Source organism: Drosophila virilis, chromosome 4, assembly GCF_030788295.1.
Source record: "Drosophila virilis strain 15010-1051.87 chromosome 4, Dvir_AGI_RSII-ME, whole genome shotgun sequence".
NCBI lineage: Eukaryota > Metazoa > Arthropoda > Insecta > Diptera > Drosophilidae > Drosophila > Drosophila virilis.
The window spans coordinates 1970046-1997809 of NC_091546.1; the positions used below are offsets into that span (position 1 = coordinate 1970046).

At 38.9% G+C, this 27764-nt stretch overlaps 2 protein-coding genes across 3 annotated transcripts in view; one reads left to right on the top strand and one right to left on the bottom strand.

The window, feature by feature from the left end:
- Positions 1–27764, top strand: part of pdm2 (POU domain protein 2) — a 51865-nt gene that overhangs the window by 3272 nt on the left and 20829 nt on the right. For both annotated transcript variants that reach the window (XM_070208772.1, XM_002059182.4), the window contains exon 2: positions 2451–3264. In XM_070208772.1, coding sequence (XP_070064873.1) covers positions 2634–3264 — 631 coding nt within the window. In that variant the 5' untranslated portion in view covers positions 2451–2633. The remainder of the gene's footprint in view (positions 1–2450; positions 3265–27764) is intronic.
- Positions 20698–22798, bottom strand: Nepl7 (Neprilysin-like 7). The gene has a single exon (XM_002059183.4). It carries the CDS (start codon positions 22766–22768, stop codon positions 20708–20710), a length of 2061 nt encoding a protein of 686 aa, XP_002059219.3. The 5' UTR covers positions 22769–22798; the 3' UTR covers positions 20698–20707.

Consider the following 27764-nt stretch of genomic DNA (forward strand, 5'->3'; position numbering starts at 1 on the left):
ATTATACACACACACACACACACGCACACACACACACACACACGCACACACACACATGCATATGCATAGGTCTATATCTCTTGGACTTGTTATCGGTTCGACTTCAATTTGTTTTCAATTTACAACAATAACGTTTTAAGTATTTGTAAATATGATTTGTCACCTCACTTTTTGTTTGCATAATATACCATGTTATTGGCGCTTTTTTTCCCTATTCATTTTCCTCCTCTTCTTCTTTTTTTCAATTTTTTTTATGATACGCGGCGCACTTTAACAATTTATTGAGCTGTTTTCAACTTTGTTGCGCATTTGATTATTAATGGTCTTTTTTTTATGACAATTAATAAAGAAATGTGATTGAAATTCAGTTAGGTTTGATTTTGAGTAAAACAAAAAACTGAAGTCTTTTTTTTTTGAGAATTCCTTAGTACAAAATTGTGCTTCCATTGTGAACGACTTCTTTTAAGCAAGTAAATTCTTAAGCTACGCTTTTTTCGTTTACTTTTTAACTCCAACTATTTCTGCATAATTCTTGAATCAAGTCTTAAAACTAAAACTAGTTCAGAAAACGAGAAATTGTGTGACTTGATTGAGAATCGCTTGTTTGAAGTGTGTAAAGTCTTAAAATGGCTTTTTTCATGCCAGCTAAACTTTTTTTTTCACATTTTTGCTGCAAAAATGTAACATAAAGTTCTTAAAACCAAAACTGGTTCTTAAGCTTAGAAACTTTCTGCTTCCATTATGTAGGTTGTCGGCTTATTTTAAGCACGCAAATTCTTAATATAATGATATGTTAGCCATAAGCCATACTTTTAATTAGAAAGCTCTGGAATTTCTGGAGAATTAAAGATCAGCCTCTTTTCATTAACAACATCTTGAATTGAGTTCATTTCAAGCATATATAAGCTAAGTTTAAGCTGACAAATTCTGGCTAAAAGTTAAGCAAATATTCCAAAATATGTATGCATCACGTCTTTGTAAGCACTCACAGAAGGGAATAAATATATATATATATATATCAAAATATTTATCTACAATCAATTTTGATTCTCGGAAAAATATTTTTCCATTTAAGTATGTTTGTGATTCTATGCAACCTGTTCCTGCTGATAATATTTACGATATCATTTGGTTAAAGCTCTATGCAAACTTCCGCCTTGAAATTCGCAGTAAATAATTATAGTGGAAACCATTCAGAAATGCGAGTGCAACGTGAGCCGTAAACATTCGTGAGTTACTCACAGTTATTCACAGTTCTTCACGTTGGGTCACGTGAATAGGGAAGGAATAACCCATCGGGGTTTCGGCTGGTCAGTTACACGCGAAGCCATGCAATGAGGCGACAAGTGCTCCGACAGCAAATCAATTACTTTTCTTATCGCCACGTTAAAATCGCCAGCCAGAAATGATAGAGTAGACACTTCACAAGTGCTGGAAAACGTGGAGAAAGAGTTTGGGCGAAAGAAAGGCGGAAGATAAAGAGAGCGAAGACTAGCTACACTCAGCGAAAAAACAAAGACTTCTCTGATGTAGATTAAGAGATTAAGAGAGCAGGCTGCACTCGGTGAAATAGTCAAGACTTGTGGACTTTAATCAGGCACAAGCTTTGTCAGAATACAGTTAATACATTTATTTTAAAATGAGCACAAAATTCTTAATTTAAGAATATATTTTTATTATGATGAGAGGGAAGGAACGGGAGAAAGAGCTGCGCGCTCTCAGAGAAAATATAGGGCAAAGAAAACCAAGTTAAAAAAGTCTTGAATTAAGCACGAAATTCTTAATTTAAGAATTTATTTTTTTTTCATTTCGAATGAGACGACGCAAGGTTGGGAGGGCGTGAGAGGGAAGGTGTTGCCCAGCCTCAGAGAACCCAACGGGTCTTCTTTTCAAACTAAAGCCAAATGTGCAGTTTCTTAAATTAAATGCGAAAGTCTTTATATAAGAATTTCCTTTTTTAATTGCGAGAGATGGCTTGAGGTTGGGAGGGCTACGAGGGAAGGGTTTTTCCCAGACCCAGGAAAAAAACAAAGCATTTTATTTTGAAAATGAAATCAAGTGTAAAATTTCTTAACTCAAGCAAAAAACTCTTTCTTTAAGCGGGCAATTTCTAGGAAATTGAACATGTTTCATGCTTATTTCAAACAAGTTTTTTATAAGTTTATTTACATTATTTTTGTTGCACCAGAGTTGAAAATGAGTACAAAATATGCCCAAAATCTTAAGGAATTCTGTGAAAACTTCAAGAGCTCTATAAAGTCCTTGCGGAATTTGTAAATTTTCTGCGAGTGTAGCAGTTGTTAACAGGAGGGTTGCAACTGTTTTTAATAACAACATTTTAAAAAGCACTTAACAGCAAATTAAGCTTTCAGCGGGCAACTGACAACGCCAGCAGCAACAGCAGCAGCAGCAGCAAAAAGAAGACATTTTTAATTATCAACCATTTACAGGCAGCAGCAGCAGCAGCAACAGCAACAATTGCCGGTGGAAAAAATTGCCGCTGGTGCATGGGTCAATATCATAATCTGAGGCAGCAACAAGTCGCGCCAGGCGGCAAGGGGCAGCAACGGGCGTCATAAATCAAAGCGACGCAATTTGCTGCTGACGAACTGCGCGAAACGGCAACAGCAGCAATGCCTTTGCTGCTGGCAACACTTGGGCAGCAACAGCTGCAAGCACAGCAACAGCAACAGCAACAACAGCAACAGCAGCAGCACAATAATTCCCATCGTCAACACTTGGAGCCAACGGCAGCGGCGGCAGCAGCAGCAGCAATGTTGTTGCTGGAAACAGCAGCAGCAGCAACAACAACAACAGCAGCAGCAGCAACTAGCACGCCAATCATTGCTGCTGCAGCACTTGCAACAGCTTCATTGCCAGCAACAGCAACAATAACAACAACAACAACAACACCAACAACAACACCAACAACAACACCTGCAACAACAGCAACAACAACAGGTGTTAATGTTCAAATTACTGGCAAAGGCGTTGCACGCTGCGAGTCTTCAGTCAACGATCAACAGCCGCAAGTCGCAAATGTGGCCGCATCTGTTAATTATGCCGCTTACGTAGCCCATTTGAATGGCTTTAGCCCAAAGCACAACAGCAACAACAACAACAAAAACAACAACAACAACCAGAGTCCACCCCCATTTGAAAGCCTGCTCGAAAGACAGCCGCACATTCAAGTCAAGCAGGAGTTCATAGAGCCAATGGAGCAGCGCAGCTTAAATGGCAACAATGCCAGCAACAAGCATGCAGGTCAGTCTATAAAGTATTTTTTTAATACCAAACTTTAATACCAAACTTATATATGCATACATATATAAGTATATATAAGCCCATGATTGATTTATTCAAATGCAGCAGCAGCAATTGTTTGAAAACTAGAGCTAAAAATGTTTCATAATCTTGACTTTGGGAAATTCCATTTAAGAGCAACAGATATTTCTTTAAACAAATATTAATATAATTAACATACATACAGATAGGGTATATTTAAACGCCTCAAGTTGACAAAGTTCATTTTCATAAGAAGTATCAAATTTATATAGTATTTTATTGAAAATATTATTAATTTCTATACCAGATATAAAGAGTTAGTATCAAATGTTTAGATTACTTACAAAACAAAAACGTTTCCAATACATGAAATGTTTTTCTCTAAATATAAATCGGCAGGGTGGGAAATGTTGACCTATGTAGACCTATAGAAAATTTGAGGCCACATTTTTCAATTAAATTTCAATTTAAATTTTGGCCCATGTCTACATGAGATTTGGACATGAATTTCGACCAAAAAATGGGTGTTCGGATTTTAATGCCAGATTAATAAAGAGGGAAAACCATGAATAAAAAGCCAAACCTCGTGAAAATCTGATGAGATTTGACCGAGTTATGGAGAAGGGAATTTTTAACCCATGTCTCTATACGAATCTCGGGGTAAGATTTGGACATGAATTTCGACCAAAAAATGGGTGTTCAGATTTTAATGCCAGATTAATAAAGAGAGAAAACCATGAATAAAAAGCCAAACCTCGTGAAAATCTGATGAGATTTGACCGAGTTATGGAGATGGGAAATTTTGACCCATTTCTATATACGAATCTTGGGGTAGGATTTGGACATGAATTTCGACCAAAAAATAGGTATTCAGATGTTAATGCCAGATTATTTAAGAGGGAAAACCATGGATAAAAAGCCAAACCTCGTGGAAATCGGATGAGATTTGACCGAGTTATGGAGAAGGGAATTTTTAACCCATGTCTCTATACGAATCTCGGGGTAAGATTTGGACATGAATTTCGACCAAAAAATGGGTGTTCGGATTTCAATGCCAGATTAATAAAGAGGGAAAACCATGAATAAAAAGCCAAACCTCGTGAAAATCTGATGAGATTTGACCGAGTTATGGGGATTTGAAATTACGACCCATGTCAATATACGAATCTCGGGGTAAGATTTGGACATGAATTTCGACCAAAAAATGGGTGTTCGGATTTCAATGCCAGATTATTTTAGAGGGAAAATCATGAATAAAAAGCCAAACCTCGTGAAAATCTGATGAGATTTGACCGAGTTATGAAGATTTGAAATTACGACCCATGTCAATATACGAATCTCGGGGTAAGATTTGGACATGAATTTTGAGCAAAAAATAGGTATTCAGGTTTTAATGGCAGATTAATATAGAGGGAAAGCCATGAATAAAAAGCCAAACCTCGTGAAAATCTGATGAGATTTGACCGAGTTATGGAGATGGGAAATTTTGAACCATTTCTATATACGAATCTTGGGGTAGGATTTGGACATGAATTTCGACCAAAAAATAGGTATTCAGATGTTAATGCCAGATTATTTAAGAGGGAAAATCATGGATAAAAAGCCAAACCTCGTGAAAATCTGATGAGATTTAACCGAGTTATGAAGATTTGAAATTACGACCCATGTCAATATACGAATCTCGGGGTAAGATTTGGACATGAATTTTGAGCAAAAAATAGGTATTCAGGTTTTAATGGCAGATTAATATAGAGGGAAAGCCATGAATAAAAATCCTAACCTCGTGAAAATCTGATGAGATTTGACCGAGTTATGGAGAAGGGAATTTTTAACCCATGTCTCTATACGAAATTCATGTCATGTTCATGGGTAAGATTTGGACATGAAATTCGACCAAAAAATAGGTGTTCAGATTTTAATGCCAGATCAATCTAGAGGGAAAACCATGAATAAAAAACCAAACCTCGTGGAATTCGGATGAGATTTGGCCGAGTTATGGAGATGGGAAATGTTGACCCATGTCTATATACGAATCTTGGGGTAAGATTTGGACATGAATTTCGACCAAAAAATAGGTATTCAGATATTAATGCCAGATTATTTTCGAGGGAAAATCATGGATAAAAAACCAAACCTCGTGGAATTCGGATGAGATTTGGCCGAGTTATGGAGATGGGAAATGTTGACCCATGTCTATATACGAATCTTGGGGTAAGATTTGGACATGAATTTCGACCAAAAAATAGGTATTCAGGTTTTAATGCCAGATTTATTTAGAGGGAAAACCATGAATAAAAAACCAAACCTCGTGGAATTCGGATGAGATTTGGCCGAGTTATGGAGAAGGGAATTCTTAACCCATGTCTCTATACGAAATTCATGTCATGTTCATGGGTAAGATTTGGACATGAATTTCGACCAAAAAATAGGTATTCAGGTTTTAATGCCAGATTTATTTAGAGGGAAAACCATGAATAAAAAACCAAACCTCGTGGAATTCGGTTGAGATTTGGCCGAGTTATGGAGAAGGGAATTTTTAACCCATGTCTCTATACGAAATTCATGTCATGTTCATGGGTAAGATTTGAACATGAAATTCGACGAAAAAATAGGTGTTCAGATTTTAATGCCAGATCAATCTAGAGGGAAAACCATTAATAAAAAGCCAAGCCTCGTGGAAATCTGATGAGATTTGATTGAGTTATGGGGATTTGAAATTACGACCCATGTCAATATACGAATCTCGGGGTAAGATTTGGACATGAAATTCGACCAAAAAATAGGTGTTCAGATTTTAATGCCAGATCAATCTAGAGGGAAAACCATGAATAAAAAACCAAACCTCGTGGAATTCGGATGAGATTTGGCCGAGTTATGGAGATGGGAAATGTTGACCCATGTCTATATACGAATCTTGGGGTAAGATTTGGACATGAATTTCGACCAAAAAATAGGTATTCAGATATTAATGCCAGATTATTTTCGAGGGAAAATCATGGATAAAAAACCAAACCTCGTGGAATTCGGATGAGATTTGGCCGAGTTATGGAGATGGGAAATGTTGACCCATGTCTATATACGAATCTTGGGGTAAGATTTGGACATGAATTTCGACCAAAAAATAGGTATTCAGGTTTTAATGCCAGATTTATTTAGAGGGAAAACCATGAATAAAAAACCAAACCTCGTGGAATTCGGATGAGATTTGGCCGAGTTATGGAGAAGGGAATTCTTAACCCATGTCTCTATACGAAATTCATGTCATGTTCATGGGTAAGATTTGGACATGAATTTCGACCAAAAAATAGGTATTCAGGTTTTAATGCCAGATTTATTTAGAGGGAAAACCATGAATAAAAAACCAAACCTCGTGGAATTCGGTTGAGATTTGGCCGAGTTATGGAGAAGGGAATTTTTAACCCATGTCTCTATACGAATCTCGGGGTAAGATTTGGACATGAATTTCGACCGAAAAATGGGTGTTCAGATTTTAATGCCAGATTAATAAAGAGAGAAAACCAAGAATAAAAAGCCAAACCTCGTGAAAATCTGTTGAGATTTGACCGAGTTATGGGGATTTGAAATTACGACCCATGTCAATATACGAATCTCAGGGTAAGATTTTGACATGAATTTCGACCAAAAAATGGGTGTTCGGATTTCAATGCCAGATTAATAAAGAGGGAAAACCATGAATAAAAAGCCAAACCTCGTGAAAATCTGATGAGATTTGACCGAGTTATGGAGATGGGAAATTTTGACCCATGTCTACATACGAATCTTGGGGTAGGATTTGGACATGAATTTCGACCAAAAAATAGGTATTCAGGTTTTAATGGCAGATTAATAAAGAGGGAAAACCATGAATAAAAAGCCAAACCTCGTGAAAATCTGATGAGATTTGACCGAGTTATGGGGATTTGAAATTACGACCCATGTCAATATACGAATCTCGGGGTAAGATTTGGACATGAATTTCGACCAAAAAATGGGTGTTCGGATTTTAATGCCAGATTAATATAGAGGGAAAACCATGAATAAAAAGCCAAACCTCGTGAAAATCTGATGAGATTTGACCGAGTAATGGAGATGGGAAATTTTGACCCATGTCTACATACGAATCTTGGGGTAGGATTTGGACATGAATTTCGACCAAAAAATAGCTATTCAGATATTAATGCCAGATTATTTTAGAGGGAAAATCATGAATAAAAAGCCAAACCTCGTGAAAATCTGATGAGATTTGACCGAGTTATGAAGATTTGAAATTACGACCCATGTCAATATACATCTCGGGGTAAGATTTGGACATGAATTTCGACCGAAAAATGGGTGTTCAGATTTTAATGCCAGATTAATAAAGAGAGAAAACCATGAATAAAAAGCCAAACTTCGTGAAAATCTGATGAGATTTGACCGAGTTATGGAGATGGGAAATTTTGACCCATGTCTACATACGAATCTTGGGGTAGGATTTGGACATGAATTTCGACCAAAAAATAGGTATTCAGGTTTTAATGCCAGATTAATAAAGAGGGAAAACCATGAATAAAAAGCCAAACCTCGTGAAAATCTGTTGAGATTTGACCGAGTTATGGGGATTTGAAATTACGACCCATGTCAATATACGAATCTCAGGGTAAGATTTTGACATGAATTTCGACCAAAAAATGGGTGTTCGGATTTCAATGCCAGATTAATAAAGAGGGAAAACCATGAATAAAGAGCCAAACCTCGTGAAAATCTGATGAGATTTGACCGAGTTATGGAGATGGGAAATTTTGACCCATGTCTACATACGAATCTTGGGGTAGGATTTGGACATGAATTTCGACCAAAAAATAGGTATTCAGGCTTTAATGGCAGATTAATAAAGAGGGAAAACCATGAATAAAAAGCCAAACCTCGTGAAAATCTGATGAGATTTGACCGAGTTATGGGGATTTGAAATTACGACCCATGTCAATATACGAATCTCGGGGTAAGATTTGGACATGAATTTCGACCAAAAAATGGGTGTTAGGATTTTAATGCCAGATTAATATAGAGGGAAAACCATGAATAAAAAGCCAAACCTCGTGAAAATCTGATGAGATTTGACCGAGTTATGGAGATGGGAAATTTTGACCCATGTCTACATACGAATCTTGGGGTAGGATTTGGACATGAATTTCGACCAAAAAATAGCTATTCAGATATTAATGCCAGATTATTTTAGAGGGAAAATCATGAATAAAAAGCCAAACCTCGTGAAAATCTGATGAGATTTGACCGAGTTATGAAGATTTGAAATTACGACCCATGTCAATATACATCTCGGGGTAAGATTTGGACATGAATTTCGACCGAAAAATGGGTGTTCAGATTTTAATGCCAGATTAATAAAGAGAGAAAACCATGAATAAAAAGCCAAACCTCGTGAAAATCTGTTGAGATTTGACCGAGTTATGGGGATTTGAAATTACGACCCATGTCTACATACGAATCTTGGGGTAAGATTTGGACATGAATTTTGACCAAAAAATGGGTGTTCAGATTTTAATGCCAGATTAATAAAGAGGGAAAACCATGAATAAAAAGCCAAACCTCGTGAAAATCTGATGAGATTTGACCGAGTTATGGGGATTTGAAATTACGACCCATGTCAATATACGAATCTCGGGGTAAGATTTGGACATGAATTTCGACCAAAAAATGGGTGTTCGGATTTTAATGCCAGATTAATAAAGAGTGAAAACCATGAATAAAAAGCCAAACCTCGTGAAAATCTGATGAGATTTGACCGAGTTATGGAAATTTGAAATTATGACCCATGTCTACATACGAATCTTGGGGTAGGATTTGGACATGAATTTCGACCAAAAAATAGGTATTCAGATATTAATGCCAGATTATTTTAAAGGGAAAATCATGGATAAAAAGCCAAACCTCGTGGAAATCGGATGAGATTTGACCGAGTTATGGAAATTTGAAATTACGACCCATGTCTATATACGAATCTTGGGGTAAGATTTGGACATGAATTTCGACCAAAAAATAGGTATTCAGGTTTTAATGCCAGATTTATTTAGAGGGAAAACCATGAATAAAAAACCAAACCTCGTGGAATTCGGTTGAGATTTGGCCGAGTTATGGAGAAGGGAATTTTTAGTCCATGTCTCTATACGAATCTCGGGGTAAGATTTGGACATGAATTTCGACCAAAAAATGGGTGTTCGGATTTTAATGCCAGATTAATAAAGAGGGAAAACCATGAATAAAAAGCCAAACCTCGTGAAAATCTGATGAGATTTGACCGAGCTATGGGGATTTGAAATTACGACCCATGTCAATATACGAATCTCGGGGTAAGATTTGGACATGAATTTCGACCAAAAAATGGGTGTTCGGATTTTAATGCCAGATTAATAAAGAGGGAAAACCATGAATAAAAAGCCAAACCTCGTGAAAATCTGATGAGATTTGACCGAGTTATGGAGATTTCAAATTACGACCCATGTCTACATACGAATCTTGGGGTAGGATTTGGACATGAATTTCGACCAAAAAATAGGTATTCAGATATTAATGCCAGATTATTTTAGAGGGTAAATCATGGATAAAAAGCCAAACCTCGTGGAAATCGGATGAGATTTGACCGAGTTATGGAGATGGGAAATTTTGACCCATGTCTATATACGAATCTTGGGGTAAGATTTGGACATGAATTTCGACCAAAAAATAGGTATTTAGGTTTTAATGCCAGATTAATATAGAGGGAAAACCATGAATAAAAAGCCAAACCTCGTGAAAATCTGATGAGATTTGACCGAGTTATGGAGATTTCAAATTACGACCCATGTCTACATACGAATCTTGGGGTAGGATTTGGACATGAATTTCGACCAAAAAATAGGTATTCAGATATTAATGCCAGATTATTTTAGAGGGAAAATCATGGATAAAAAGCCAAACCTCGTGGAAATCGGATGAGATTTGACCGAGTTATGGAGATGGGAAATTTTGACCCATGTCTATATACGAATCTTGGGGTAAGATTTGGACATGAATTTCGACCAAAAAATAGGTATTCAGGTTTTAATGGCAGATTAATATAGAGGGAAAACCATGAATAAAAAGCCAAACCTCGTGAAAATCTGATGAGATTTGACCGAGTTATGGAGATGGGAAATTTTGACCCATGTCTCTATACGAAATTCACGTCATGTTCATGGGTAAGATTTGAACATGAAATTCGACCAAAAAATAGGTGTTCAGATTTTAATGCCAGATTTATTTAAAGGGGAAACCATGAATAAAAAGCCAAGCCACGTGGAAATCTGAAGAAATTTGGACGAGTTATTGAGATGCGAAATTGTGGCCCATGTCTGAATGGGATATTTGAGGGTTTTATTTCTACATGCATTTTGAGCAAGCTCTGAAGCCAGCTCACCCAAAATTTGTATAGTTAAAAAATATTTTATTCACATATTTTCTGGAAATTGAATGCAAGCGAATAATTTGATTCTGTAAAATGGGTATAGTTTTCTCCAAACAATATAAAAATATTTTTGGCAAGCTCTTGAAGCTATTTTTAGAATTGAAATCAAAAATAATTCTAATGATTTAACATACTATTAATTAATCAATTACAGGAAACTCTCGCGAATTTTCAAATAGTTTTTCTTCGTTAAATAAAAGTTCGTACTTGTAGTTTTCTTTACCCACCCCCCCCCCCCCTCCTCCCCACCTCTTCCCGAGCACAATTGAATCCCATACATATATGTAGTTAAAAGGCTGTTAAGTGAAAAACGAGGTATTTACAATGTGTTAACAACAACATTGCCATTTTTCATGGCCTTAACCCCTTGACGACCCCCGACTCGTGCCAAACGCATGCTTATGAGATTTCTCAATTTTTTATGCGTTTAAACAGATTTCATTTTTTATTGCGCGACCCCTTTGCGACAGCAGCAGTAGAAGCAGAAGCAGAAGAAAAGGCAAAAGGTCGACGACGTCATCATCTTGATAGAGCCAAAAGATGTGACACAAGGGACAAGCCCGACAAGCTGGCTAATATTGCAAAAGGACGCGCAAGGACTCGCAGGACTCGCAGGACAGACAGACACAATCGACGCTCGGCCAAACGAGTGCCAAACATTTATGAAGATTGAAAGGGTTGTCAAACACTTCATCCATCTTAACCGCGACCCAAGCAGAAAAAAAATATAAACCCAAAAAAGAAAAGGGGCTGTTCGCAAAAAAAAGGGTGCATCGAATTGTCCTGTTGCTGTTTGGGAAACATCTTGTTTTCTTTCGATTATTGAAATTGCCGGCAATGCCCGTTTTATGATACGCCTCTCCCCCCTCTCTCTCTCTCTCTTTCTCTTTCTCTTCGAGTTAACTTTGAAGAGCTCTAAACTCTTTTACGCACTTGTGACCTCAATTGTATTTAAAAACCAGACTCCGTCCCCTACCCCGAGCACCTCTTCTACTATTTAAATAAGTCGCATTAGCTTAGCCTCTCGAGCTCCACATTCATCTTCATATTCAAATCCATTTCCTATTCAACTCTTTCTTTGGCGGAAATGCGTTCCTAACATGCAAAACGCACAAATGAAACGTCTTTAAGTGCCGCAATTATCAACAACAAAAAAAAAAAATACATTTAATGTAAAACAATGTTGTAAAATACTCAAAAGAGAAAAAAAATACAATATCAAATCATAATAAGAAGAAGAAGCAGACAAAGCTAGAGCCACACGCGACCGGAAATTGCAAGCAATTTAACCAAATAAAACTTGACCGAAACATTTTGATGACCCGTTCGCATTGGGGCAAAGGGTATAATGGGCATAAACACAATACTTTGTGAATATATAAAAAAGAAAAATATAATAATACGTCGATAAATATAGATCTTAGAAGAAGAAAGTTCTTCAGCTTGTTCTGCCAGCCTCTCATTGGCTACAGGGTATCTCATAGTCGGGCACGCTCGACTCTCGTACTCGCACTTATTTATTAGACATTTTGTTAGTTCGTACGCTTGAATGGCACAATGTGTGCAGCTACTAACTTGGCCATTACACAGCATGCTCCCCCACCTGCCGGCGCCCCTTCACACTCCCACCAACCCCCTCCAAACTGTCATTAATAATTTACCTTAAATGTGCAGCCAGTTACATGTACAAATGGCACTATATGACGTCCAGCTCGTCAATGCTGGTTATGAGAAACCGAATGCCCAGACTCTCAATATCCCGGCTGCCCAGCTGGCAGTTGAAAAAGTTTTTGCTATCCATGGGAAAACAACACGACGGCGCCAAGATGCAATTGACAAGCGCACAGCAAAGACAGAAAGAGAGATAAAGATACAGATACAAATGCAGCTAAAGATACGCTTTTACTTGAAGATACAGCATCAAATGCAATTAAAGTGCAGCAAACAATAATTGCCAAAAGGCGTCCAAGCTTAATTCTTTAATGAAAGCATAACAAACAAAATGTGAACCAGCGTCTTTTCTCTTGCTAGTTCAACGCGCAGACAGCTAAGCAAGGCGATTGGCAATTGAACTAAAACCAAAAACATTTACCAAAAGGCGACTTTTTCATGAAAGCATAAAAACGCTGCTGCATTTGAACCAGCATCATCTCCCTTGCTAGTTCAACGCGCAGACAGCTAAGCAGGGCGACCTGGAGCCTCATCCAACAAACTGACGATTTACTTAAACGATTAGTAAACCTCAATTTAAACAAGTGCTGCCGGAAACAAGAAGAAGAAAAAATGAAAGATGGAAAACACCGAGAAATTTGAATGCCGGGGGATGTGCATTGTATGAATGAGAGTGCGGAACGACAAAGCAAACGGCGTTAAACTCGACAGAAACGTCAGAAAAACCAACAACATTTCATTCAAAGATCAGAGACAAGACCAAAAAACGCATCTGGCAAGGTGTAGGGAAAAAAAAATGCCCCCAAAAGATACTCGAAGCCGAACTCAAACTCGGATGAGTATCTCGACTGATCGCCGCATGAATGAAAATAATTATGATAATTGCAATGGCAACTGCACGAGGATGATGAAGAGGGGAAGTGGGATGGGGAGGTCAACTAATTGTAGGCTCAGAGGTTCGACGTTTAACCACAATACTCAATGCAGAAACTGAAGAAGTTTCGTTTTGGTATAGAAAACTCAATAAATCCATTGTTGCGCTTAATTATTGTCGAAATTCAAATTGTACCTGTGCCCGAGAAACCCGTAACCCATAACCCGTAACCCCCTCTCAGACAGAGTTTTTCCTTTTTTTTTCTCCTACCTGTTCATCATTTATCTTCGAGCGATGCGCAAAATTTGAATGCAGCTCCGACATCCGTCAGATACCAAAAAAAAAAAAATAAAAAAAGAAAAAAAAGTAGCTGCAACTGGGCTTCTTTTTCTTTTCTTTTCGTTTCTTTTCACTGATCTCTCTATAAATGCATCGTGGATAAAAAATGAGTTTCGTGTGGAAATTAGATCCTATTTGGCGCAGCGTGTGATTAGCGCGTCCCTTTGATCGCCCGATAGGCTGTTGATGTGCCGAGCCTCGCTCAGCTGGCCCGCTTTGATTTATTTATATACATACGTATGCATGCATATTCAATCATTCAATCATTCGAGACTCGTTCTGCTCGCAATTAAATTCAAATCAAACATTTATTTAAATTTTATGCACCGGTTGGTGGTTGATTGCAACCCATTTCAATTATTCGCTTCGATTTGAATGGAAGCTGAAGATGAGCTGCACTCAAATCGCACAGCTAAGCTAGAGAAATGCAAGTGAAGAATGCTCGACGGGAAGATATTCTAAGTACAGTACGACAGGTTGGCATTGCAAGCATTCTAGCTTTCTTCTATGCAGACATAATATATGTGATTCTTTCGCCTAACTCCAACCCATACGAAATGTGTTCTCAAGTAACTTGGGTATTTATAGTTCGATCTTTATGAAAATTTCAGGACATAAATATGGCACGAAATTATGTGTAAATACTAAAGGCCAAAACTCTAGCTGGAACAATTCTCTATTTTTTCAATTATGGCGGAAATGGAATATGAAATATAAATATATATTATAGATAATAATAAGAGAGAGACAAATGGTGAGAGAGAGAGACAAACGGAGTGAGAGATAGACAGAGAGAGAGAGAGAGAGAGAGAGAGAGAGAGAAAGAGAGAGAGATAATTAAAAGGTATTCCAGTATCTACATATAAAATTTCATATGTCCAGCTCTTGTAGTCTGAGAGATCGTAAAGAAGCATAATATAATAGAAGTTCACAATTAAAAGTTGATCAAAGGATACGCACCAACAAAAGTAACCAACACACAAATGCCCAGCAATCAAAAAGCCATTCTGAAAGGCAAAGACTTGGTTTTCCTTCACAGACAAACTCTCGTCTTCATCCCTTTTTAGAGAAATTCAGCAGACAAGCCGGAAAGGCGTTAATTATATCAAGTATCCATGAGCGTACTGCTATATAGCCCAAAATAATGGATCATTAATCAATAAATGGCGTAGAAATGTTCACGTATATATAAGTAAATATATATATGTATATATTCAAGGGGAGCACAGCTGACGCCGTGCGTCTTCACACCTCGCCGTGAGGAAAACCTTTCGGCAACATATGTGACCATGTAAGAGACCACGCTAATATCATTTTAATCGTGTCCAAATTGAGGGTTCAATGCACAATGGAAAATATTTCCCATAGCCAGCAAGATGCCAATATGTTAAGTAACAAGTTCTTGAAGCTGGGGCGGAGAACGAACCTAAACGAACCACAACGAAATTAGATTTTTAATTAAAATAATTTCGTATGCAATTTAGATAATCGTTTGCAAAAGAATAACAAAGTAAGCTCAAAGAAAAGCAGCAAATATACTATATCTAAAGCCAAGCAGAAGTTCGCCTCGGCCGCAGCAGAAGCCAAGTCCAAGTCCATGAGATTGTTGCGGAATCCGCAACCCGCAAGTGCAGCCAGCAGCCGTTCAATATGCGATTTGTTTGCCGCATTTTCGGCGGGCATTGCGTTTTCTAATACCCTGCAGCGAATGGGTGAGAGGGTGTATCGGTTTGATTGTGTTCATTGTACAAAGCCCAACTACATGTTTTTATGAGAATATGTGCACCAGATATCATCCCAGATTTACCATTAGAAACCCAATATTGTACTCAATCTTAGTTGTTATACAACACTGACAAATAAGATGTAAGATGTAAGATGTAAGATGTAAGTGTGTAATTAATCAAACATTTTAAGAGTTGTTGTCCTGAAATTTAAATTTACTTTAATTGTATTCAGATATATTATAGTTAGGCCAATTCTCTGGCTTCCTTTACACAGTAGAATCTTAGCCAACTCTTAGTAAGCTGTTACACAACACTGGCAAAACTAACACAGTATATCTCATTGTTTAAAAGTTGAAGTCATTAAATTTCCTTCACGTGTGATCAGAATAGTTTGTAAAGTTGCTAAAGTTTGTAAAAAATCTTAGCAAAAGTTATGTACGCTGTTACACAACACTGACATAGGTAACCCAGTTTTTCAAATTATCCAACACTAGCAAGAGAAATACAATATAACTTATTACTTATAAGTTGTTGGCTCCCAATATTTTTGTTAAGCCCATGCTTGCACTCTTTTATTCAAGCAGAACCCAACCTTTTTTCTGCGCTGTTATACAACACTGTCCACAGAGTATGTTGCAGTCGCGCGCTTTACTGCACCCACAAAGTTTTCACTTGTTTTATATTTCATTTTTTTCGTGGGGCGTTTACCTGAACGAAGGCGGACGTCGGAGCAGCCAAATAAAATGAAGCACATTTTTTATACAAATCGGAGTAGGCGGCGGCAGCACAGCCAGAAGGAGGGGAAGTCGGAGGAGGAGGCGGCAGAGGCCAGTTGCACAGGTGGAAGAGTAGCCAAAGAAAGAGTAGCAGCAGCCGGCTGCATCAAGATGCGAGAATTACAGCCGCAGCCGCAGCCGCAGACTCAACCTCAATCTCAAGCCTGGGTCAGGCGCTCACGCACAACAACAACAACAGCAAAATATTTAAATTGATCATCTCCATTTAATAAAGGCGAAGGCCTCATCTCCTCTGCAGTTGGTCGTGGCTGCTGCTGCTGCCGCAAAAAAGTTCTTAACTTAATTTCGCAACGATTTTCATAATTCACCATGAACACCATCGCGGTGGTTGGTCGGTGGCTGTTGCAACTGTTTTGGTAGTTGGCCCTGCACCTGCCCCCGCACCTGCCGCCACCTGCAACCACCTGCCTCTCCGTGACGCCCATCTGTTCAATTTCTGTTGAGCCATACGGCGTGTGGGGGTGTCAGGAAGTGCGGCAGAAGACTTTCTGCATGTAATTATGGTAACATGCTTTTGGCAAGCTCTTTTTTACAATACTTGCCCCAAAACAGGGTTGTCGAGTTTTGCATTTAAATAGGTTTTAAGAAAAAGACTGTAAAAAGAAAATTGTAACCATTTTTAAGATAACTCGAGGATTATCAGAAAATTTTAAAAAGATCGGACTATGTTACGGACCAAGTTACCTAAGAAAGCGTTTCGTATATATGTTTATATCTATATATACGAAATGTTTATATCGCTATATCGCTATATCTCTATATCTCTATATCTCTATATCTCTATATCTCTATATCTCATATCTCTATATCTCTATATCTCTATATCTCATATCTCTATATCTCTATATCTCTATATCTCTATATCTCTATATCTCTATATCTCTATATCTCTATATCTCTATATCTCTATATCTCTATATCTCTATATCTCTATATCTCTATATCTCTATATCTCTATATCTCTATATCTCTATATCTCTATATCTCTATATCTATATCTCTATATCTCTATATCTCTATATCTCTATATCTCTATATCTCTATATCTCTATATCTCTATATCTCTATATCTCTATATCTCTATATCTCTATATCTCTATATCTCTATATCTCTATATCTCTATATCTCTATATCTCTATATCTCTATATCTCTATATCTCTATATCTCTATATCTCTATATCTATATCTATATCTATATCTATATCTATATCTATATCTATATCTATATCTATATCTATATCTATATCTATATCTATATCTATATCTATATCTATATCTATATCTATATCTATATCTATATCTCCATCTATTTTTATCTCCATCTATCTCCATCTCTATCTCCGTCTCTATCTTTAGCTATATATATCTATCTTATGACTATAGTTATTTATTTGATTCACCTGACAACCCTGTTTCGATTGCTGCAGAGCAACAGCTCCCACTCAGAGGCAGCAGCCGCCGAGGCTTAAGCTTACATTGAGTCGAGCACAAGTTGATTTTTTATTACGCGGTCTACGCCTTTCATATTAAAAGACAAGCCCTGTTTCGAGTGGTTTACATAAATGAAATTAATGCGCCCAACATGAACCTGAGACCCAGACACGCTGAGCTTGACTTGGGATCTGACTCTCGACTCCGACTCTCGAGTCGATTCTGGGGCTAGAAGATTACAAATGGTTGATCTCGTCTTTGGCTAATTTGACTGTCCATTGTGGCTGTAATTTGTGCGGCCTGTGCAATTATGAGATAAAGTGGGAAAGTGCGCTACAATTTTCCCCTCAGCATATATAATTGCAAGATTTGCCAGACAGGGAGAGCAAGACAGAGCGGGAGAGAGGGAGAGAGTGCGAGACCACCTGCACGTGAATTTCTAGGCATTGCTGTAGGTGCACTTAGAGAAATAAATTGCCTAATTAAATTCTAATTTTTATCCACATTAAAACTCAACTTGATTTTAGTTTAGAAATATATTTGATAATCCTTTAAAGACCTTCGAAAATTTGAACATTTTTTGAGCTCAAATAAAATCACTTTCTTGCAACAATTTTGGTTACAACTTTTTGCCATTAAAAAAAGTTTTATCATGGACATGTGCCCCTCTTTTTCTGAGTGTAAAGCGCAATAATATGATTTCTCAGTCAAAGACAAATAAAAATATATTTTTTTTAAAAGTTGTTATGCCAAGAATCTGCCAGAAATGTTGGCTATAACATAACGGGTATATTTATCAGAAATTTTATAAATAGTCGCACAACCTTTTTTCGCTGAGTGTAGTTGGCAGCACTTTGCATTCGAAAAGTCAAAAGATAAAAACAAAAGGAAAACCCAACCGAAAACTGTAAAAACTAATGATCTATGGCCATGCGCTGATTTTATGACCTGCAGATTATGGTCAAGCAGAAAAATAGAAAAGAGAAATGAAAATCGAGAGAGAGAGAGAGAGAAAAAAAGCAAAAAGTCACGCACTCGGCGGCCTGCTGAGTGTCCAGGATCAGAATTTACCTGTATAGCGAGCTGGCGCCGCAAATCCATAACAAATGCACGAAAATCCGTTAGACAGACGCGCAGAGATAAACCAAGCAGATCCTTAAATAAATAAGGACGATGCGCTCATTTCGTATGCAAGGCAGATCTTGTAGCTCATAGCTCCCGGCTCGGAGTTCGCTTCCTTTGCGACTTGCTGACTTTTGCCATTTCCCAGTATGAACTCCTTTGTGCAGCACTCTAATGATAGTAAAAACATTTTTTCTTGCCAGCCTGGCATTTTTCCTGTTCGGCTCTCACCTGAGCCGCACTTCCATACACCTTTTGTCCTTTTTGTCATCCTGCTTTCTGCTTTGTCCCAGATACCATTAATTCGTAATGAGAAAGGTGTCAACCGGCGCAAAGTCAGTTAGACAAATATTAAGAGAAACGCCTCCGCGTGGCCAAAACGGCTGCAGGTTCTGCTTAAAATCAATTAGTTCGCATTCAATATATACGAACTATCTTCAGCTGTGCTTAATGCTGAACAAATATATGTTACGATCCGCCTTTTGTTTCATTTTTCTTTGCCATTGTCTTGCGGAGATCTGAAGAAGGCAGCTACAAGAAATGGCTGCAAATTTATGGCTCAATATGCTGCGATCTTTCAATTGTGCTTCTTTTTGGACAAGGAAATGTTTTAGATAGCGAAAAGAATATGTAGATCGAGTTAATTACAACAGTTCGAACTCGGCTCGAGTTGAGCACAAGACATTTCCTGAGAGAAAATATTAGCTTTCAGTTCCTAAGAAAATCGAAGCAAATCTGCAAAACTTAGATATTGATCCCTTTGAATGGGGCTTTCAAATAGGGCATCATGAGTGCCAAAAAAAAAAAAATAAAGATTTTTCTACTCTAAACTTGAAAGTCTTTAAGCTGATCTTTCGCAGAAATCTTCTTGGCGTTCTCTAAACAAATCATCATGAATTTCAGCTGACCTAAATAAACCTGAAATCAAGTATTTGAAATTAATTAAGAGCATGAAAGAAGCCTATCTACAATCGCCAATCAAGTCTTTCTTCAACTTAAGCTTATCCAAAAGATCTGCTAACAGACGTAGGCTTCAATAAAATATGCATGAAACTGCTTCTGTTTATTTCTAACATTTTGTAATGAATATTATTGATCAGGCTTGTTGCAGAATTCTAAGCAAACAAATTAAATATTGAAGAAAAGTCAACTTGAAGTTCTGAACACTTAACGAACTTCAGCATACAAAGCAAATCGCAATGACCTCAAAGATTACAAGAATACAAGACATTATTCCAAGCTCCATTTGAATCTAGAGGAATTGACTCACTGATCAACCAGATGATCAGTTTACGGAAGATCACTAGAAACCGATCAGAATCAACTTGAAGATCATCTTTAGAAAGCAATATAAGAAAGTTCCATCTGAATCTTAAAGAAACTCTGCTCAGATCAGATGTCACTGAAGATCACGTGAAAGCACCTTAATTAATTGAACTTGTGATCAAATCAAACTTTAAGTTCCTTAGAGGCAAGATGAAACTCCTTACAGATCAACTTATAATTCAGATTGAATGAACCGTCGCAATAAGATCAACTTAACCATAATCATATTAATCAGTTTAAATTGTAAGCCAGACCTTAACTATCTCAAAGAGCATACGACGCAAAGGAAAGACAATATATTCCATCTTGAAGCTACTTTGAACTTCAAGATTAAAGATATTTAAGATTATGGAAATGTTATAAACATTCTTCCAAGTTCCGTCTGGGAGAAACTCCTCACAGATCTGATCTGACCTGACCTGAAGATCTGTTTAGCTAAAGATCACTTGGAACCTTCTTATTGATTCAACATGAAAATCACGCACATATTAATCAGATCAACTGGAAATTAGATGTTAACGATCTCACAAATCAAACGACTCAGTAGGAATTCAATATACATTCTTCCGTCTGTCTGGACGGTAACTCCTTCCTAATTGCAGATCACTTGGAACCCCTTTAAAATCACAGCCTCTTTCGTTATTTTTGTTTATTTACCAAACGACACATTTCTTGAGGGGATTCATGTCGCTGCCCAGCTTACAGTTGAAGGCCTCACTAAACTCGGGCATGTTGCTGAGCGTGCCCACGACCCGAAACTCTTCGTACGCGTGCATATCTGTCTTCAGCTTGCTCAGCTTGGACGCAGAGTCCCGGCCGGTGCACCAGGTCTGAGCAAATTTCAGAAAGAACAACTGCCGATTGTTAAAATCTACGCCGAGCAGCGGTTTCTCTAGCCACGCCTTGTTCTGAGTATGCCGCTTGTAGGCGTAATAGGCCATGCGAGCACCAACATTATCGGCAATATTATCGCCGGAGGTCAAAGTGCCATTGGTAGCGACACCCAACAGTATATATTTATTGTACTGCGACTCGAGGCAGCGATAGCGTGCCTTAAAGTTGCGCAAAGAGCCCTCGGACCACCAGTTCATCTTTTTGCCATCATAATTAAACTGATAGCAATACGAGTCGAAACCGTGCGCCATCTCGTGTCCGACAATATTCCCAATTCCGGCGAACTTGAGCACGGCGGGCAGACGGACATGGTAGAGGGGCCACTGGGACATGCCGATGGTGATGAATGCCTGATTGAGAAAGTCCGCATAGTAGGCGTTCACTGTGCGCGTGGCCATCAGCTGTGGTATCAGCGCCTTGTCCACGGAGCGCAGACGAATGCGCGCCCGATTACGCTCCAATGTGGCCAGATTCTCGAACCAATCGGACGACATTTGCATATCCGCATAGGCGGCATCTATAAGCTCCGGATGCTGCAGCTCATCGCTGTAGCCGACCAGGACATCCATCGAGGCCAGCTTGGTACGAGCCTGCGACCGTGTCTCCTCGTCCAGCCAGCTGTACTGCTCGAGCAGCTCATAGAACGTATCCCTGATGTGCCGCGCCAGCTGCAGCACATCGGCGCGCCGTTCCGCATCAAAGAGACGCCCAATAAACCAGGGCAGCAGCGCATAGTTGAAGTACGTCTCGGTGACAATGCGACAGGCATTCGTTGGGCTGCTGGCATTGCGCGTACTCTGCGTCTGCCAGGTGGCATAGAACTTGAGCAGCAGACGCTGCTGCACATACGAGCGCAGCAGCGGCAGCGGCTGCTGCTCCAGAAAGTGCACCAGATCCCCGACAGACTGCAGCTGATTGTGCACCAGCCAATGCGACTGCTGTGTGCCATTGAAGGCCAGGTCGAAGTAACGTGTCCAGTTCAGACGCTCCTCCTTGTGCCGCGCCAGAAACTCGCCGAGCGTCAGCTGCTCGGTTTCATTGCGCGTCTTTGCCAGCTGCGTAAGATTCCGTTCGAAACGCGTGAGATTCTCGAAACGCCCGAGAAACTCCAGACGCTGTTGCTCCTCGTTCAGCTGAAAATCCCTCGTCATATTTTGCAGCTGCTCGGGCTTGAAATTGCCCAACATTTTGCTGGGCGCCTGCAGCAGGATGACGAACTTCCGCAACGACGTGCTGTAGTGCACCTTGAGCGGCAGCAGCGGATACAGCTCGTAGGGCGACATGAAGTTCACGTATACCCAATCCTCGCGGCTGGCGTTCTGATGATGCGCCTGGCCCGGCTGGGCATAGCGATCCTCCAACTGGCCGCCGGACATGAACCTGGCATAGCCCAGCGACAAGTTGGACTTCATTTGCACGCAGCTGGCAAAGAATTGCTTGGCTTTCCAGTCGGCGCCATTCGTGGATTGATTTCTGGCCTGCGGATCCGTGGCATTCTCCAGATGCTGCAGCACCTGCTCATCGATGTCTTTTTGTATGGCCGAGAGCAGGCTGGAGTTGCGCTGTTCCGGCTGCAGCAGCGGCGACTGCTTCCAGCTGCCGCAGGCGTACTCGTAGAAATTCTCGCACGGATCGACGCTGTGATTCATGATGGACAGCATAAAGCTGCCGTATTGCTGCAGCAGCTCCTCGCGCTGCGCTACGCGACGGGGCGTGGCAAAGAAATCGCTGTTCGTATTATTCTCGGGGAGTTCGACGGCCGCAACTGCGACTGCGAGCGCAGTGACTATTGTTAACGTGGCCAACAGCATTTTGGCCATGATTTGATTTTAGACAACGCGCTCGGCAACTGCCGCAAATGTTCTAAACTTTGTAAGCTGCGCGCTATGCCAATTTATACGCCACGTGCAACAGGTTGAAGCGAGCCGGCAACAACTAATTTTGGGCACTTTTCGATACCCTGCACCGTGTGGCTAACGGGGTATGCCAGATATTTAGTGAACGTATGTAACAGGCTGCTTTTAACGAAACTGCGCAAGACACATTTCCTTACACTGCCCAGATTTATCGGCGCCTAGGGCCAATGGGTCTAGCCGAATCTAACTCAAGTTCAGAGTTTGACTCTCTCAGAAATATATTCATAATATATATATATTTAAATATATTCACATATATTTTTATATTTATGATTCTTCAGACAGACAGCTTTTAACTATTCTCTCTAACCAACTGATATACCCTGGTATACCCTTTGTGAGCTATTCTTAGCAACTTTTTTATCTGAGCTAAAATCAGAGGAATATATAAAAAATATATATTTTAAATATATTTCGGACTTTACAGGGTGTCTGTTAGTCAACCTCACCCTCATATCTATATTTCTGTCTCTGTATACATATTAGGTTACGTAAATGTAAGTACTAGAATGTATATTAGTCTTCTTCAAGCACATTTACAGGGTATATGCTAGTCAGGCCTTAGCCGTGTTTTCTATATCTCTGTCTCCACATATATATAAAGGATTGCATATAGTTAAAACAGTTGAAATATATTTTAGTTTTCTTCAAGCACAGCTACAGGGTATCTGGCAGTCGTGCTTTGTGTCTGCCGCACTCTCATTACGCCACGCTTAGTTTGGCACGTTGATTTGGTTGTATATTTCTACGGAATGTTTTTTTCAGCTTTTATCCGAAACCAAACTCATTCTTCAAACTCACCACAGAAACCACAATTAGCTGCTGGAAAAATTTATTGTTATTCTAAATCAGATTTAAGCGAATATCTTGAGCGAAATCTGCGCTCTCTTCGAACTCTCGACACATTCTCCAATTAATTTAATTTTTTTTTCCAAGCACTTTACCCGATTCTCTTATCACTCTTCACTTATCGTTTGATTCTGTTGTTGTTGTTTTTTTTCCTCGTTTTTTTTTTTTTAAGTTTTTAACCTATTTTATCGCTAATTATAGATCAGAGCTTTGTTTTGTTTGTATTTTGTTTGGTCGAATGTCACATGTTAATGACCCCATTCGAAATAATAGCCGCAATTATAATGCAAAACATTTCTAAATGAATTTTAACTTTGCTTTTGGTTTTTGGTATCAATTTTTCTGTCATTTTTATGTCCAAAAAAAACGTTTGTCGAAATTGATACATTTAAATTCGGAAATTGTTGTTATTATGTTTGTTTTTATTTAATTAAATAAGCTCAAACTTCTTCCTGGAGCTCTGAGCTTAAAGTAACTAGCCGAATCTTTGGGATCTACCCGGAACGTTTCACTGGCTGCTATAATTTCTAAAAAGACTTTTCCAAACATTAAATGTTAAAAAAACAAGCCTAAACCTTTAAAGAATAAAATACTCTGCGATTACAAATATTGTATAATATTATCACCTAAGCTAACGTAGTCTTGGAGTTGTAGCCGAAACGTTTCACTGGCTGCTACTCTTTATAAGGTTTATTCAAATAAATATTTGTCTAAATGTCCACAATTTCGATAAGCCACAATAAGCATAAGCATTTTATTAACATTACTCTCTATCCTCTCAATTATCATTTGAGGCGCCTCTCTTTGCGCTTCTCATGCCCATTGTATTCCATTGCCAAGTGATCAGCTACTGTTTGCCCTGGCTTAGCCGCGTGAGATCATTTCATTTGTGTTTACCTAATGCATTTGAAGCTCTCTAATCGTGGCTTCATGAATGAACGAAAAACGCCACGTCTAGAGGGTCTAATGATGCATGGAAAATACCAATTCCAGTTGCGCTGACCACAAAATACTCATTAAAGCAACCAACGATTATTGTTAGGAAAAAAAAACCTTTGAATAATTAGAGTAGATCCGCAGCCAAATCCACAGCTATGCTATATATAGTTATAATAATGGAGTTGTCTTAAGGTATTTCTTTGATTTATGATCAGCTAGAACAAAGCTGAAAAAAATGCGGTCTGAAGCTGGTAAATCGCTTATGAAACCAGGAAGTCACGACGACAAACGGCGACACGCGACAACAGCAAATTTTTGGGCATAATAAGGAAAATATTAGTTAACATTTAAACCGACACGAAGGGGAGGCGTGTCGTGTGTCCGACACGCGCATCTTAAAGATGCACAAAAAAAAGAAAAGGGTTACGCAAAGGGTTGCGAGGGTTGACAGGATATTTGCCAGCCGGGCAGCTGCGGGGAAAGTGTGCCGCGGCTTATGAAATGGAAATGCGTGCCAGAAGCAAGCGCCGGGGGGAAAGTGAATTTGTTTTCCTTCAAAAATATCAATACATACATATACTTATAGAAAATACCAAAAATTGGGGCGTGGCAGCGCTGACTTTTAATTACGCCCGCTGAATGCCTGTCAAGGCAGCTCAATGCCCGTGCCAGTCAAGGTGAACGCCTGTCAGCAGAAAAAAAAACACACATTTCAATTGCTGAAATAAAGATCGAAAGGTGAAAGTTTTGCATTGTGCCAAAACGTATTTGACGGGCAATACAAGCGCATACACTCAGAGAAATTTGTGACCAATAACAGCCAAGCAGGACATTTTCACTAGAGCAAATACTTGACTTGATAGTTAATCTATGAACAAGTGTACTTCAATTGAGATTTAAGAATATTGAAACAGAAAATGCACGTCAATATTTAAGTGAAAAATTATGTAAATTGAATACATATCAAGCTAGACAAAACTGACTAGCAGAACAGAATGGGAAAATTGAAGAGAAATTAAGAACTGCATTTTTTCGCCGAGTGTAAGATAAAAAAGAAAACAGTTGCCAATTGCAATTGCAGCGCATCCTGCTGCGCGGCAGCTGCGGCTACGCGGCCACAGTTAAAAAACTGAACATTAAATCCTTTTTTCAGGCTCAATTTGTTGCAGCTTCTGGCAAGGTCCTGGCTCGTCCTGGCTTAAGGCAAGCTGCGCCAACTAAATCGAGCGCTCCAACAAAGGACGACCCCCGCTTATTCCAGGTTTTTTGGCGGTTTATATCCTTCCATTTTCCCTTCTTTTTTTTGGCATTGTTACATTGCGATTACTTTACCTGCAACACGGCGATTAACACGCAACCGCCGGCACATCCTTTACCGGCATCCTGGCCAGGATGGCTACCTGGAGCCAGCCCCTGCCCCTGCCTCAGTCTAGTTCTTTTTTTTTTTTTTAGGCGAATGCCTTTATTGCTTTCTTATATGCGCTTTGATTTCTATTGCGGCAATATCCTTTATCCTTTGTGCCATTGTTGCATGCACCGGCTGGCAAACACATTAGAGTTGCAACCGAGCCGAACAAGAGGAAGAAGTTGAAGAAGGGTGTGCGTGCGGGGGAGGGGTGCGAAGCCAAAAGTGACAGCATTGCAGCATCTAAAGATCCTTTAACGATTTTCAATTCAATTCCCCAATATTTAATCTGTTTTTTACAGAGCGAGATATCCCGCTCTCTCTCTCTTTCTCCCTCTCCCTCTCTCCATAGGTTCTTAACGGTTTGCAGTTTTTCACATTTTTCGCCTTGAAAACATTTTCTGAGATATTTTCAATGGGGACCACACACAGCATAATTTATATATATTTCTCATATCGAAATTTGTAAAAAATGCATTTAAGATTTGAAGTTCAGACAATAATGAAAATGCATTTGCATTTACACGGAGATTCGATCCTTAAACTTAGTGCTCGTTGTGCTGAAAATCACATATGATATCCTAAATATAAATTCATTTCAGCAACCCCTCATCCCCTAATAGGGTCAAGGTTCAAACAGTCAGTAATATATTTGGACATTGCGATATAATTCATAGACATAAATGTGGAACGTAGGAAACTTCAATTACTTCTAAGAATCATCAAAATATCCGAAATCTAAATCTATTGCAAAGCCTCCTCATCTAATAGCCCCTTAATACGGTTCAAGCCCTCACAAATCGATGCGAATCTTGTGCAAGAACTTTTGCAATACCGTTTCAATAGGCGGTTAAAGATTTAAAATTCAGAATAGTTTTCTTACCTTAAGCTTCCTAAGTTTCCCTCAGCTTAAATTTAAATATAAGACATTCGAATGGAGTACAAAGCACATACTATATACTATCTAATCCTCCATTTTGCTTGCCTGGAATAATCATAAGAACAGATCCTAAATCTAAATGAATTTCATTCTTATTGAACAGCCCCTTAATATAGTTATAATGGGCGTGGCCTGGCACGCTTATCGCCTGCAACGCCCACGCAAATGTTCAGATTTTCCTCTTCCGTTCATTTTTATTTATTTTTTTTTTTTTTTAATTTTTTTCAAATACAAATTCTACAACAGATTGATAATCAATCAAAGTCATAAACGAATCGAAAGGCGATCAAAACTGATTAAGCATTAGGCATGTTTTTTTTTATTTGTAAGAGAGGGAAGTAGAAAATGGCGTGCAACCCCCTGACGATACGTACTGACTCGGGCAGCGGGTTTTTCACTAGTTTCGCCTAAAAGGCGTGTAGCTGGGCCCAATAATGATGAGTAATTGATAGTGACATAAATGCAACTAGCCGAGCAATATGCCAGCTGGTTTAGGTAAATCTGGCCAAGGGAGAAGGGTTCTGCAGGGGGGAGAGGGGTGCTGCAGGGTGTGGGCCCTGGTAAATAGGGGTAGTTACGCGGCGCCAAGTGCTGATAATGATGATGTGCAACCCTTTACGCCTAGTTAATGCTCGCCTCTTTGCTTTTTTTTTGGGTAAAAAATAGCAAATTCTCACTTTATTCGTGTGTCTATAAAAATGCAATCATTTGTTGATGCCCTGTAAGTATTTGAGGGGGGAGATAAAGGGTGAGGATGATTGCGGAAA

What these genes read in the sequence shown, in the direction of transcription:
- Nepl7 (XM_002059183.4), bottom strand. Translation starts at nt 22,768, where the DNA reads ATGGCCAAAATGCTGTTGGCCACGTTAACAATAGTCACTGCGCTCGCA.